The sequence below is a fragment of the Vicia villosa genome, unplaced genomic scaffold (genome assembly GCF_029867415.1).
Source record: "Vicia villosa cultivar HV-30 ecotype Madison, WI unplaced genomic scaffold, Vvil1.0 ctg.002501F_1_1, whole genome shotgun sequence".
NCBI lineage: Eukaryota > Viridiplantae > Streptophyta > Magnoliopsida > Fabales > Fabaceae > Vicia > Vicia villosa.
The window spans coordinates 123,447-138,269 of record NW_026705949.1 but is presented as its reverse complement, the minus strand read 5'-3'; the positions used below and the strand labels follow the sequence as shown (position 1 = coordinate 138,269).

General features: G+C 29.1%; 1 protein-coding gene across 1 annotated transcript; it reads right to left on the bottom strand.

Annotated features, from left to right (window-relative positions):
• Positions 1–11,476: 11,476 nt before the first annotated feature.
• LOC131639007 (T-complex protein 1 subunit alpha-like) lies at positions 11,477–14,079 on the bottom strand. Its single transcript, XM_058909530.1, has 8 exons — positions 13,911–14,079; positions 13,756–13,822; positions 13,537–13,632; positions 13,358–13,444; positions 13,174–13,233; positions 12,964–13,018; positions 12,415–12,510; positions 11,477–11,618 (listed from the first exon to the last, which is right to left on the bottom strand). Exons 2-6 carry the CDS (start codon positions 13,813–13,815, stop codon positions 12,992–12,994), a joined length of 330 nt encoding a protein of 109 aa, XP_058765513.1. The 5' UTR covers positions 13,816–13,822; positions 13,911–14,079; the 3' UTR covers positions 11,477–11,618; positions 12,415–12,510; positions 12,964–12,991.
• Between the last annotated feature and the right edge of the window lie 744 nt (positions 14,080–14,823).

Genomic DNA, 14,823 nt, shown 5'->3' with positions numbered 1-14,823 from the left:
ATGCGTGAAGGTTTTCTTCTTCAGCATTTCCACTTTTCTCCTATTAATGAAAACATTAACAAATTTTAACATCATCAGTCATTACTTCTTCCAACTCTTTAATGAATTTCAACACAAGTGACATGCATAAAAAATACTGCCGGTACCTATAGTCATATTTTGTCTTTGGAAATATATGTATTTTTCTTCTAGAAAAGGCTTGAAACATGTTGGTGTTACCATTCAGTGATGCTTAATTAATAGATTCGTTTTGGATTTCTCACCTTTAGCCTATATTCTAAATCCCAAGTTTTTTAAGAAGTGAAATTCGGTATTAGCCTCAACGCAGAGTCTGTTTAACTGAGGTTAACGTAAATTTTTTTTATTTACAATACAATTTATTTTTAAGTTGATTTCTAAAATCAAAATAAATATTTAAATTAATTTTACTATTCGTAACAAAAGTTCATCAAAATTATGAGACAACTATACATCAAATTTCTTTGAAGTATCAACCCATACTTATGAGACAAACATGGACTATCTTATGAAATTATGAGACAACTATATTTAAACCAATATTTTAACCCATACTTAAACCATTTTATGATTATATTTAAACCAATATTTAAACCATTTTATGATTATATTTAATATAGTGTAAAATGTTTAAAAAACACCATAAAATTATTCATACAATTATAAATCAATTTGTATCTTTTTTTCAATATATATATATATATATATATATATATATATATATATATATATATATATATATATATATATATATATATATATATATATATATATATATATATATATATATATATATATATAAAATTTGTTTTTATTACAATGTAGTATGGATTGTTGAAATTTTTTTCTATGTTTCCCTAATGGCAATTACTATTTTCAAAAACTTAATCGGCCACTTGAGTTAGACTTCATATGGATATATTTGTTAAGATTCAATGATAAATTTTGTAGATAAATTTAGGCTTAATTGTAACTTTGGCCTCCCTATTTTGTTTTTTTCTCGGTTTTAGTCCCCTCATTTAGGCTTAATTGTAACTATTCAAAAAAGAATTTAATTGAAATATATCAAGTTGGATTCATAAAATATTTTCACAGTTAAATAATTATAAATTTTAAATATTGAAAGAAGTTTGACTTTTATTTTGATCACTTATAAAATAATATAAATGGATGATAGTGATAAATTGACATTATAAAACTTTTTACAATGATATTGTATAATAATTAATCTCTTCACAAAATGGACCAAAACTCATTCAAAATAATTAAATAACCTATTCATAAAACTATATAAATTTTTTATATAAATAATACAAAATTAGTACATCTAACGAATTCAATATTTATTACTATAAATCATGGAAAAGGAAATTATACGTAACTAATTAAATATTAAAACAAAATAATATCTAAGTATTAATAAAATAATATAGAAAATTCTACATACATAATTATATATACCATGTAATGGATTAAGCTTTTTCCATTCAAGACTCGTTATTAAAATAAAATAAAAATATTAGTCATAAGTATTAAAATAACAAATTACATATTTATTGCTGTAATTTTATAGTAAAAGAAATTATTTCCAGGCATCTCAATATCATTATTTAAGATTTAATATTTTAGAAAAAAATAATATCTAATTATTTATAAAAGATTATAAAAACACTACATACACAACTACTTGCAATTCTTTTTTTTTTTTAATTTAAACAATTATTTAAATAAAATTATTCGTAATTGAATTATTATTTTAGTATTTATTATTAAAATTCATATGACAACATTTACTGATCTATTTTTTTATCAGTTTTGTGTTCTCATTCCATTATTATCAGGACTATCCATTTTATTTTATCATGTCAAAAAAAAAAACATCAGGACTATCCACCAAACAAAAGATAAATAACAATATAATGATCATTTTCCAATTTCCCTCTACTTTTTCAGTAAAATAAGAGAAATAGTGTCTTGTTTTGAAGAAAGAGTGAATGATAAAACTTACATTTATACTTTTTTTTTTTTTTTGGCTTTTCCTTTTTATACTAAATTGTTCAAAGCAAAAGAAATACTATCAATACTTAATTTAGGAAAGTGTAATGCTAACTAGTGCTCCCGAAATACTAGTTAAGAGATTAAAAAGCTAAGTTAAACATAATTTTATAAAGTAAAAAGAAAAGTTTTTATCTAAAATATATGTATTCAATATATTGAAAACATGAATATTTAACTTTTTTAAAAAATATTCTGTATATTGAATGCATTAAACCTTGAATATTTTCTTTATTTAAAATGTTTAACCAGTATCTCTATGACACTCGTTAACATGAACCTTTAAAAAATATGTTATATGATAATGAAAAGAAAAATATCTTTAGATTTTTAATTATCTATAAAAATTAGATATCAATATTTATACACGATTGTGTAAAATTATTTACATATTTATCCAATCAAATCATTCATAAATTAAGTTGAAGTTATTTTTAAATATATCTTAATAAATATTTATTTCTTATAATTTAATAAGATGTAAATCAGGATTTTTATTCTAATATTTATTAAGATACAATATCTAGAATCATATTAATTAATGCAGGGGTTGTGTTTTTAGACTGAAGTCGCCAAGTAATTCTGATTATTAAAAAATAAAATTAGACATTAAAGTGTGATTATATATATTTGAGCTAATTTCAAATAAAAATATAAAAATTTTAATTAACTATTCTTAAAAACTTCAACAAAAAAATAAAACCATTAAAAATAATTAAATAAGAGATGGAGACACACCTATTAAAAAACTATTTAAAATTATACCTACATAATACAATATACAAAATTAATACATCTAACGAATTCAATATTTATTAATGTAAATTATGGAAAAGGAAATTATACATATTTTATTCAATATTAAAACAAAATAATATATAAGTATATGTAAAACAATATAAACATTTTATAAATAATTACATCTTTAAGATAGAATTTGGAGAAAAATCAATTCTTAAAGTAGCAGAAGTCTATCTCAAGTAGAGATGGAAACTCTAACCAAATATGTTATTCAATCTATTTCGACTTATATCATAAGTTTATTTTTGCTTCCTTCCTCGTTAAACGATTAGATTGAGAAAATGATAAACGTTTCTAGTGGAGTCATAAAAAAACAAAGCTAAAGGAATTTGTTGGCTATCTTGGGATCGATTGTCTACGCCCAAAAATGTAGGTGGCATGGGTTTCAAGAATATCGGCACATTCAATTATGCTATACTTAGTAAGCAAGCTTGGAGTCTCATGATTAATCCTAACAACCTAGTCTCTCCTCTATACAAGGTCGGGTACTTCCCTAATTGGTATTTTATGGATTATGTTATTAGGCATAATCATGGGCGAAGCTTGGGTCTAGGCCGGGATATGCTCAGGCTCTAGCCCAATAAATTTTTTGATTGGAGAAGAAAAAAAAAGTAAATAGAAAATTAAAAAAAAAAGACAATATGGTAAACTTAAAGAGGGAAGGAAGAAGAAAGGAAATAAAACGCAGAAGCACAAAGGAAGAAAAACGCAACGACATATCTCTCCCTCTTGGATGACGGTGCTAATTCGATTCCAGCGCGAGATCGTCATTTCGACGCCGGTGCTTCTCATTCTGCAGGTTTGTTGTTTCTATTCTACTATTATTTTCATTTTTTATTGTGCAGAGAGAGAGAGATTTTTATAATTTTGAGATAGAGATTTGGGGGAAAAGCATGACTCATGAGAAAGAGAGTAAAAATAATAGTGGATGAGGACAATATATTTGAGTGTCGGCAAAATATTTGATTGAAAACATTTGAATGTCGGCTTCCGGTTGTATTTTTATGATTATTTCTACATTCTAATTAAAGAATTATTTTCTTTCTATGTTTTGAGACAGTACCAAAAAAGAGTTGATTTGTTTGTGCCTTAGAATTCTTCTTATTGCCACATGTATGTCTTGTGTCAATTCTTTTTGATTTAGCATACATAGCTGTAACTAATGTGTGGGTAATAGAGTTTATGTTAAGATGTGTACTATATATTGATAATAAACCTGTTTGTTTACAAACCTGGATATTTAGAATTCTAAAAATTATTTTTTTAAAGCTTTTCAAATACTAAAATAAGCAAAACAAATAAATGACATATAGATAATATATAATAGAGTTAAATGCATTTTTGGTTCATGTAAGTTAGCGAGTTTTTGATTTTCTTTCCTATAAGTTTTTTTTGTTTGTTTGAATCCCTATATTTTACTTTCGCGTCTGTTTCAGTCCCTAAAATCAAATTCCGCAGGAAACCTGCGGATTTTGCTGCGGATTTTGACTTTAGGGACTAAACCTCAAACAAAAAGTAAGATATATGGACTCAAACCAAAAAAATCAACTTACAGGGACGAAAATCAAAAACTCGCTAAATTACAGGGACCAAAAATACATTTAAGCCTATATAGTATTAGATTATTTTAACATCTTATTTTCAATACCACATCAAACAATTTATTTATGAATGGAAGGAAATAATTGATTTTTAGTTTTGGTGGTTTAGTTTAGCTTGCCATAATTGATTTTTCTCATGTTATTGCTTGACTTGTTATTATTGATTGTTTGATTTGTTTTAATCCCAAGAACTCTTCCTCCAAGTTTGACGTTGATAAGCTTGCTCGTCTTGTTGATATTTATCAAAAAGAATTTTCTGACAATGATCGTGGAACAATAAGGGATTAACTTGAAACTTATGTTCTTCAAGTGAAAAGAAATGCTTCATTTTCCACTTGTGAAGATGTTCAAAGTTTGGCTATGAAGATGGTCCAAACTGAGAAACATTTGGTATTTTTATTGGTTTACAAACTTATTAAATTAGCTTTGATATTACCGGTGTCGACAATATCCGTTGAAAGAACCTTTTCAGCAACGAAGATTATCAAGTCTAAATTGAACAATAAGATCAATGACGTGTGGTTCAATGACTTGATGATATGCTACATCGAGCGGGAGATATTAAAGTCATTTGATGATATTGATATTATTCGGACATTCACTACAAAGAAGTGTCAGAAAGGACATTTGTCTCGTGATTTTATTTAACGCTTTATTGTAAGGTTATCTTTCATCTCTTTTATTTTGGCATTTAAATTTTTACACAGGTTTTATAACTTTTCTGGCTTCGCCACTGGGCACAATTCCAAATTTGTGTGGCGGAGCATCTGGAGTTCTAAGTTTGTATTGCGAGGAGGTTATAAATGGAGCATCAGTTCTGGAGAGAATATTTCGGTTTGGGGTCAAATTTGGTTGTATGACAATACTTTATTGGATAATCCTTGGCCAAATAACTCGGTTGTGGCAAAGGTCAAAGTTTGGGATTTGATTAATTCTAATGGTAAACAATGGAATCCAAACTTGATTTCTTCTCTAGTAGGGGGATGTCACGGAAAAGATTCTCAATATTCCTTTATCAGAAGCGGTTTAGGTGGATAAGTTAACTTGGAAGCATGAAAGGAATGATAGGTTCTCCATTCGTGGTGCGTATTGTTACTCTATTAATGAAGCTATATCATCTCGTGATTAACTGTTAGGAGTAAATTTATGGTATTTTCATGTGTTAGTATGACTAATTTCGATTCTAAACTTAAGTAAATTGTGATAGTTGTATGGGTTTTTCAGTAAGAATTGAACTTTACAAGTTTAGTTCAAGTTGTGAAGCAAATCGAATCACTTTGGGTGCTATTGATGCATGTTTGGAGCTGGGAAGTGATTTACAAGAACATGGCGAGGAAAGGATGCTGGAAGAATTGGAAGCAAGAGAAAGAAAAATAAAAAAGGAAAAAAGAAGCAAGGCGCACCGCGGGAAGTTGGGGATGCGCTGCGCAAAACTCTTTATCTTGAGGTCGCGCCGCATTACTCTGAGCCGCGCCACGGGCACGGCGAATCATGAACTTTTAGTATGAAAAGAAGCCTTTGCCGTCATAATGGGTGTGAAATTTTTGGTGAATGAAATAGAGAGAGAAATTTGATTCTGAAGCAGAGAGCAACAATTGCAGGGGGATTCTACACCAGTTAAAGAATTTTTTTTGCTTAAGATGAATACTGTAACTCGGTTTTTTTTACGAACTAACTCCTTGCTCTCTTTTTTTTTTTTTTATATTTTTTTGCAAGAGTCGCCACCGACTTTTATTTTATCCAAATATATTAGGAAAGGCATAAAAGAACAAAAAAAGACCTTTTGACAGATTTTGGGTTCGAGGGGTTGGTTATACAAAGGGAAGGTTTTAAGCACCCTTTGTATCCATGGTTATCCATGGGCTCTTAATTGCTTAGCTCACTTTTTAAATGCTTTATTGATTTGAAAATAGAAGAAGTGAAGATGGACAATAAGTCACATAGGTCTCTGAAGAGTTTCACCGGGAATAATGCTCTTCAAATACCAGATGAAAGTTTTGAAAATAGATGAGAAGTTTTGAAAATACGTTGTTTGAAAAAGAAAGTATTTGAGCAAGCAATTAGGAGTTATCTAGTCTCAATTTATAAGATCTTTTCTATACATTTAATACTTTTCTTAAATGATGGTATGATTAAAAAAAAGTTATAAGAGGGAAAACCATAGAGGTGCAAGTGTGCAAAGTGTTTTTTTTTTAAGTTTTATCTTGATTATTAATATTTTAGCTTAAAGGTAAAAATATGGTCCAAGTGAACAAAAGGAAGATGACGGAAACATAAACAATGCGTCCAAATGGACAAAGAAAAAATAGCGGAAGCATAAATAATATGTCCAAATGGACAAAGAGAAAATAACGGAAACATAAATAATATGTCCAAATGGACAAAGAGAAAATAACGGAAACATAAATAATATGTCCAAACGGACAAAGAAAAAATAGCGGAAACATAAATAATATGTCCAAATGGACAAAGAAAAAAAATAGCGGAAACATAAATAATATGTCCAAAGGGACAAAGAAAAAATAGCAGAAACATAAATAATATGTCCAAATGGACAAAGAAAAAATAGCAGAAACATAAATAATATGTCCAAATGGACAAAGAAAAAATAGCAGAAATATAAATAATATGTCCAAATGGACAAAGAAAAAATAGCAGAGACATAAATAATATGTCCAAATGGACAAAGAAAAAATAACAGAAACATAAATAATATGTCCAAATGAACAAAGATAAAATAACATAAACATAAATAATATGAATGATAAAATAAAGTATAAAGCAAGAAATATAAAGAACAATATAACAAAATGCGGAATTTAAAGTTAATTGTTAGTATGTTAGCACGCGAATCATCTTGAAGCTAGTCAAGTATATCCACGATGTTAGTGAAGATCGATGGTGAGTGAATGATGATCTCGGATTTAAAGTTGATGAAAATTTATCAGAAGTTTGATAGAATCATAGCGACTACACGATAAATTTCCAAAAGTCTTAAATCAACTGCATACAATCTCTGCCATATTTGATCTTTTATTCCAATTCAAGACAAAGAAAAAGATAAGAAATAATATCAAATAATATACAAAAATAAATATAAAACAAATTAAACTTAATATTTTTTGTGATTTTTTTGGAATTGATTTTAGGTTAATTAACAAACTAATTAAACAAATAATTATACAAATAATTAAACTTAACAAGAAAAATATTCTTTTTTATGTTAAAAATTAGATTATAAAAATATAAACCTAAATCTAAAAGGAAAATATTTTTGGAGTTTTTTTGATTGGTTGAAAATAATTAAAAAGCAATATTTACATAATTACTAATTAATTAAGAAAAATAAATTAATTATGAAAAGAAATAAAATATTTTTATGTTAGAAATTAAATAAACATTTTATCAACTTAAAACTAAAATTAAAACATTTTTTTTGAGAAATTGAAAATATGCATAAATATGGAGTTTTTAATTCATGAACTCCTAACACTACTACATATTAAAAATTACATTGTACTTACTCTATGATGTCCCAAGAGTGGAATAGAGTGGTTGAAATTGATTGAAAGTGGCTATTTGAATGAGCCTTGATTTTTACAAGTTTCTTGAAACTTTTGAAAAATATAAACTTAAACTATGACTTTGTGGTGATTGTTGTTGTTCTTTGTGTTCCTCCCCTTTTTTTTCTCTTCTTGAATGAAGAAAATGAAGCTCTATTTATAGGCAAATGATTTGATATGGAAGCCTTGCAAGTTGGAAATGCAATGATTAATCTTGTGGAAAAAGAATGGAATATTCTTTCAATGAGTGCATTTCTTTAACCATGGTTAAAATACTCAAGTGTTATTCTCTTCAATCTTGCAATAATATCTTTAAGCATCTTGAATTGGTCTTGATTGGCAACCATAAGCATCTTTGATAATATCTTTGAATTATCTCACTTTAATTAAACTTTAAATGAATAAAATTTAATTAAAATGAAATAAAAGTGTCATGAATCATGGATAGGTCGTGGATGCCCTTTAGACATATGGGAATCAAGATTGAATCACAAAAGAATTGGCCTTTTTGAAAAAGAATCAAGTTTTGGTCATTACTTGTTTTATGCATTTTCCCAAAAAAGGTCAACTTCATCAAGGCATATCTCCCTCAATTTTGATCCTATGAATGTGATCTTGTACTTTTTGGAAAGTCCAAGATGTCATCTACAAGCCACTTTGGAAGCGTTTTTGCATTTGGAGAAGTTATCTTGATGATATGGGCTTTGACAAAAAACTGCTTTTCGTTGACTTTGAAAATGATCTGTAATGTTTTGGCTTATATCTCTTAGGCGGAAGCATTTCTTGACCTTGGTTCCAACATCAAAGTTGTAGAGAATTGAATTTCCTTGAGAATGAGCTTTGGTTGGAATTTTTCTGATAAATTATGAGAGAGTTATGGTCGGTCAAAGTTCAGTTGACTTTTAGGTAAAAAACTCTAATTTTGCAATTTTGAGTTTTGTTGATTTTTGAACTTTTCTTGATGAATTATGATCAACCATTGATCACATGATGAATCTTTTGAAAAAATATGGATGTTGACAAAAAATTGCATTTTTGACTGTGTGTTGACTTTTTGGTCAAACTGGTCGTCTGTTGACTGTTCGAGCTATTGACTGTGCGTCCGGGTATTAACGTAACAGTTAAAGTGAAAACTTAACAGTTAAAGTTAATTTTTTCTTTTTGTTTTTTGTTGTGTTAATGGTGAAAAATTTATTTACCTGAGCTGTTAGAAAAACACAAACATAATAAATAAAATATACTGTACGCAAACGAAATTACCGATAATAACCTTGAAAAAATATTAAATGCACAGAAAAATAAATATTTAACACACATAATATTATCTTGATAATTAAACTACCGTACAACAGATAGTACATCATTTAATACTAACAGTACAAATATTACATAATATAATGAACAATACGACAAACAAACGGTACATTATTTGAGAATAAAAGATACAACAAACTTTAAAAATGACGATTAAAAACCCATGCTATGAACAACAGAAAATAGATGATCCGAAGTGTAACCATCGCAGGTCCGCATTTTTCAGGACTATGCAGACAGAAGAAGGACATGATCACCGTAAAAATAGTGATGACTATAAGAAAAAGTGTATCCATCCACTTTGCCATTTTTGCCGGGGAAGAAGAGAAAATAACTATGAGATAGAAGTTTGAGAAATTTGGGAGATGAGTGAAATTTGATGTGAGAATTTATGGAAAAAATGAGGAGTATTTATAGAGTGAAAAGAGAGAGATAGAGACGTTGGAAATGGAATTGTACCGTTTGAATAGTAGTAGGATTTGAAAAAAAGTATGGTAGGTTTTGAAAAGAAAAGGGGTATAGAATAAAGCTAGGATTTGATTTGGAAAAAAAAAATTTGAAAAGAAAGGAAGATATTTGAAAAGAAAGAAAGAGATTTTGAAAAAATAATATAGTATAAAAATAAAAATTAGTGGGAAATAAAACCAATAATAATTTAATTGTTACCAGTATAATCTGAAACCCGGACTCCGCGCGGGTTCCCCATGACGAATAAATTGTGTCGGGCGAAAGAAAAGGTCGGGGCAAGAATGCGGTAGGCGGTGGTCCTATGAATGGGTTTACTAAGATAATAGATCTGAAAATAAATCTCAAATAAACAGTGTATGAAGTGATAAACAGTATTTGGCGTTTATGTAAGAATAAATTTAACAGCGAACCAAAATACTGTATAAAAAATTCTAAAAATTGAGTATTTATAAAATCAGGATATTTATGAAATAAAAATACAAGATTGTATAAAACTCCAAATTTTTAGACAAAAGTCTGTTGACTTCTCTTTTAAAAAAACGCATGCAAATTTTGGGGTATAACAATAATGATCATAACACTTAGAAAATGATGGGATCTCAGAGGTCAAAAATTGGGGTGCAACAGATGCCCCTATTTAAGTTTCTTCTATCCGGAGATGTGAAGATTGTAAATCTTCGTTTCGACGTGATTGAAGAGACTTAAATATATATATAAAAACACAATTTTTGAACCTGAGATGCAATGTAATGCTTGTGATTATGAATGCATATGATTTCCACGAGATGGAAATAGGACACCACAGGGGAGAAGTAAACAGACTCCGTTGGGGAAAAGGTATAAGTCATCTAGGAATAGAATCGGACTTCACAAAAGAAAGAAACAGTCGACAGAAGCTTTCAGGAATAAAACGTGAAAGGAACTCTGGACAGGAAATCAATAGAGACGTTCAAAAAGAAAAATCTCTGGAACCCATATCAGATATATTTCAAGAGTAAAACATGAATAAATTTGGAAAGGAGTATAAATTGACAGAGGCATTCAAGAGTAAAACATGATTGAACATCATCACAGGCAATCAAGACTAAAACATGATTGAATAGTATCAAAAGACAATCAAGAGTAAACACTAGTGCAGAAAGTACTTTTTACATCGGGCGAAAAATACTTTTTACATCGGGTCAGGGCCCGATGTAAAGCCAGGCGATGTAATAAATCAAAAACATTTTACATCGGGCCCCAGCCCGATGTGAAAAATACACCTATCACATCGGTTGACAGCAATGTCTGATGTGAAAAAAACAATTTTATATTATTAAAAATAAATGATGGTTTTAACGTCGATTGCGTATAAGGACCGATGTAATATGTTCATATTACATCGGTGGCCAGGCAGGCCGATGTAATATGTGTCTTTTAACAACAGTGGTTTGCTTGGACCGATGTAATATGTTGGTTATTTTTTTTTTATAAAAAAATTAGACTATTCGCGTTGATTCCCTGCAAATTTTTTTTGGTATCTAAATTTTTCATTATTTTCCAGCATCAAAGACAAGATTTAGGTCGCTATTTCTCATATTTTTCCAACATCACAAAGACCACATTTATGTCGCTATTTTCATATTTTTCTAACCAACATGTTAATATGCATATATATACTCTTCAAAATGAAGAATTGATTTACAAAATTAGTACTATACTATTTAACCATGTCCCATCTACTAAAATTTAACAATTGACTTCATCAATATTCACAACTCTTTCTTTAGTTTTGGATCAAGGTCTCCTATTCATTTATCTGCAAATATTATAAATAAATAAAAAAATTAGATACAGAAATAAGATATAAATTGCACATAAAAGTAACATTGTCAGCTTCAAATTTTTTAATATTAACAAAAATTCAGCATAAACAAACATTAAATTAGAAACTTAAATATACTTCAAATGATAAATGTGTAAATTAGGAGGAAAATGTGCAATCATATTATAAACTATATTCATGTATCAAATCTTTTATAGATGGAATAAGTGTTTAGTGCTTAAAGTGCCATATAAAAGACATAACCTACGGGAATGGAAAATACTTTGCACAATCATCTACTTCCATGCCTCATGTTATGAAATACTCCATTATATCATGATTTCATTTAACAATCAGTGGAATATCGTCACGTAAAGTTGCTTACAAATTTGACAGTCACCAATCACCATAATGCCTACATTTAAGGATCACATTGAAACTTCATCCATTACAAATCACCATTTACACATTCAACTCATAACAACAGAGTAGAACCATGATGTATCAATGAAATATTTTTGAACTCCCTGCCTCTCAAGCAGAAAATGGAATGCCTGAGAAAACTACATCATTATTATAATTGAGATGAGGAAAAGTATATGCTATAGATAGCTCATTCAATATGAAGTTTCACCTAATATTTGCATAGATGAGCCAGAATGATGTATAAAAGTATTAGAAGTGAACAAACTAGTATTTGCAAAATATGGTTCATTTACATCAATTTAAACTTTTAAAGTGATTCAAACACCCAATATTCAATATAAAGTCAAGACAAATACAAACTTACCAAATTTGCAAAGTAGTCACTGTCACCAGCTATCAGCTTTGAGGACATGCTGGTCTTGGCACAATTAACTAGTGAATCTTTTCCGAGCTTTTCAACCTACAAGTGAATAGAACAATCTGACTAAGCAACACATAAAAAGTATACAATAGTTTCTAAATGCACTAATTTTTCAGACAAGGGTCATAAAGTAAGAACAACTAAAACATCGAATGTTTCTTGAGAAAAAATACCCAGGGACATGAAATCGGGAAATAGAAAACATATCAAAACAGTATTACAATATTCTTGGCAACAGCAAAGATGAATAAAAATATATCTACACTCAGAATGTGTGGAAATACAACATACAGTAGCTCTAGATAGCAATGACCCCATAAAACAGGACATAGAAATAATTGTTAAGTAACATCTCGGGCTTTCAAATATGGTAACAATAACATCTATGGATCATCTACGAAGAGTTAGAGAAAAGAACAGCATACAAATCCTAATTTCTGACTAGCCTAACACATGTATACATAAAAAAAAGGTTTACTTAAGAAATCTTACCTTGGCAGCCAGCTTTTCATCTATGTATTTATAAGCCTCTCGCATAGCAAGCTATCTAGAGTAATCAACACAGAAAGAGGTTATAAAATATTCCTGTAGAAAATCCCAATTCATGCACCAGAATATTGTAAAACAAAATGTATCCATAAAGCCAGGCAATAGATACATTAACTATAATAGAAAACAAACCAAAAGATTAAAAAAACTTACCCTATAGCCACTTATAATTGAGGTTGGATGAATCTTATTCCTAACAAGATCATTTGCTCTCTACAAACAAAATAACAAATTATATATGAGATTTTATATATATATATATATATATATATATATATATATATATATATATATATATATAAAGTGGTAAAATAAAGAGAAAGGAAAGGAAACATACTTTAAGAAGCCTTGCAGCTACAATGACGACGGAAGTAGTACCATCTCCAACGTCTCTATCCTGAAGTTCAGCAAGCTCAACCAAAACCTAAAAAAGAAAAAAAAAAGAAAAAACAGAAACTGAATGAATAAATTAACAAATTAATCAATATCGCAATGAAGTATTGAAACTAGGTTAACCTTAGCAGCAAGATGTTCAACTTCGAGCATCTTGAGTATGGTAGCAAAGTGAAAAATGAAAGGAATATGAATGTGAAGAAGATGAGAATCACGGATCTGAAAGGAATAAACATGAATGTGAAGAAGATGAGAATCACGGATCTGAAAGGAATAAACAGAAACAAAGTGAAAAATGAACGAAACTGAATGTGAAGAAGATGAGAATCACGGATCTTATACCTTGTCGACAGACCGACGGGATCTAATGAGGTTTTGACGATGTTTGCAATGGCTTGGCATGCTACAACTGGATTCGTTAATTCACGGTGAAAGAGTGTTAGAAAAACGGTTGTTATCGGAGAACGAGAATGCGAGAGAGAGGAGAGAGATGTTACCGTTTTGGGTGCGAACATCTTGGCCGGATTATCGTTCGCTGGAGATGTCAGGGGTTTGATTAACAAGCGCCATTGCGAAGTGTTTGTGTGTGTCTAGGGCTTTCCACTGATTCACTCTGCTAGTATACTCTCTACAAATTAAGGGTTTTGATTTTCAACCTTACTACCTTACTTTCCCATCGGTTGGTGCCTAGGCCCAATGTAACGACCATTTATAACAAAATTTCATTTATTTACAATTGTGCCACCGTGTGTTTTTTTTCATTTTATTTACAATTTTGCCACCGTAAGTTTTTTTTCTTCATTTTATTTACAATACTGCCACTATGTTATATATTTTTCCTTTTTTCGTATGTTTTTCATATCATTGGAAATAAATGTCTGATGTAAAATCTTTTGACAAATATTTCTCACATCATATATTTTGATACCTGATGTAAAATCCATTAAGCAAATGTCATATTTTTAGTAGTGAAACCATGATTGGATAACATCATAGGCAATCAAGACTAAAACATGATTGAATAGTATCAAAAGCAATCAAGAGTAAACCATGATTGGATAACATCAAAGGTCATCAAGAGTAAAACATGATTGAACAACATCAAGGGTAAAACATGATTGAGACACCAACCGAGAGTAAAGCACGATCAAACAACATCAAGAGTAAAACATGATTGAGACACCAACTGAGAGTAAAGCACGATCAACCAACATCAAGAGTAAAACTTGATTGAATATAAATAAAGATCAATCAAGAGTAAAGCATGATTGAATAATATTAAAGGTCAATGCCAAGTAAGTTGGACTTTGATCTCAAGGTAAGATGTTGATAACAACAAGACTTAGAAAAATATAAATGAGCACGAGTTTGTTTCTATGCATGATGTTAAATTTTTCTATGCATGATGAA

Coding starts and splice junctions, on each gene's coding strand:
- LOC131639007 (XM_058909530.1), bottom strand. CDS start 13,815: ATGCCAAGCCATTGCAAACATCGTCAAAACCTCATTAGATCCCGTCGG. Junction 13,234..13,357: donor TAGCTGCAAGGCTTCTTAAA/GTATGTTTCCTT, acceptor TTTTGTTTGTAG/AGAGCAAATGATCTTGTTAG. Junction 13,019..13,173: donor CAATTATAAGTGGCTATAGG/GTAAGTTTTTTT, acceptor TGATTACTCTAG/ATAGCTTGCTATGCGAGAGG.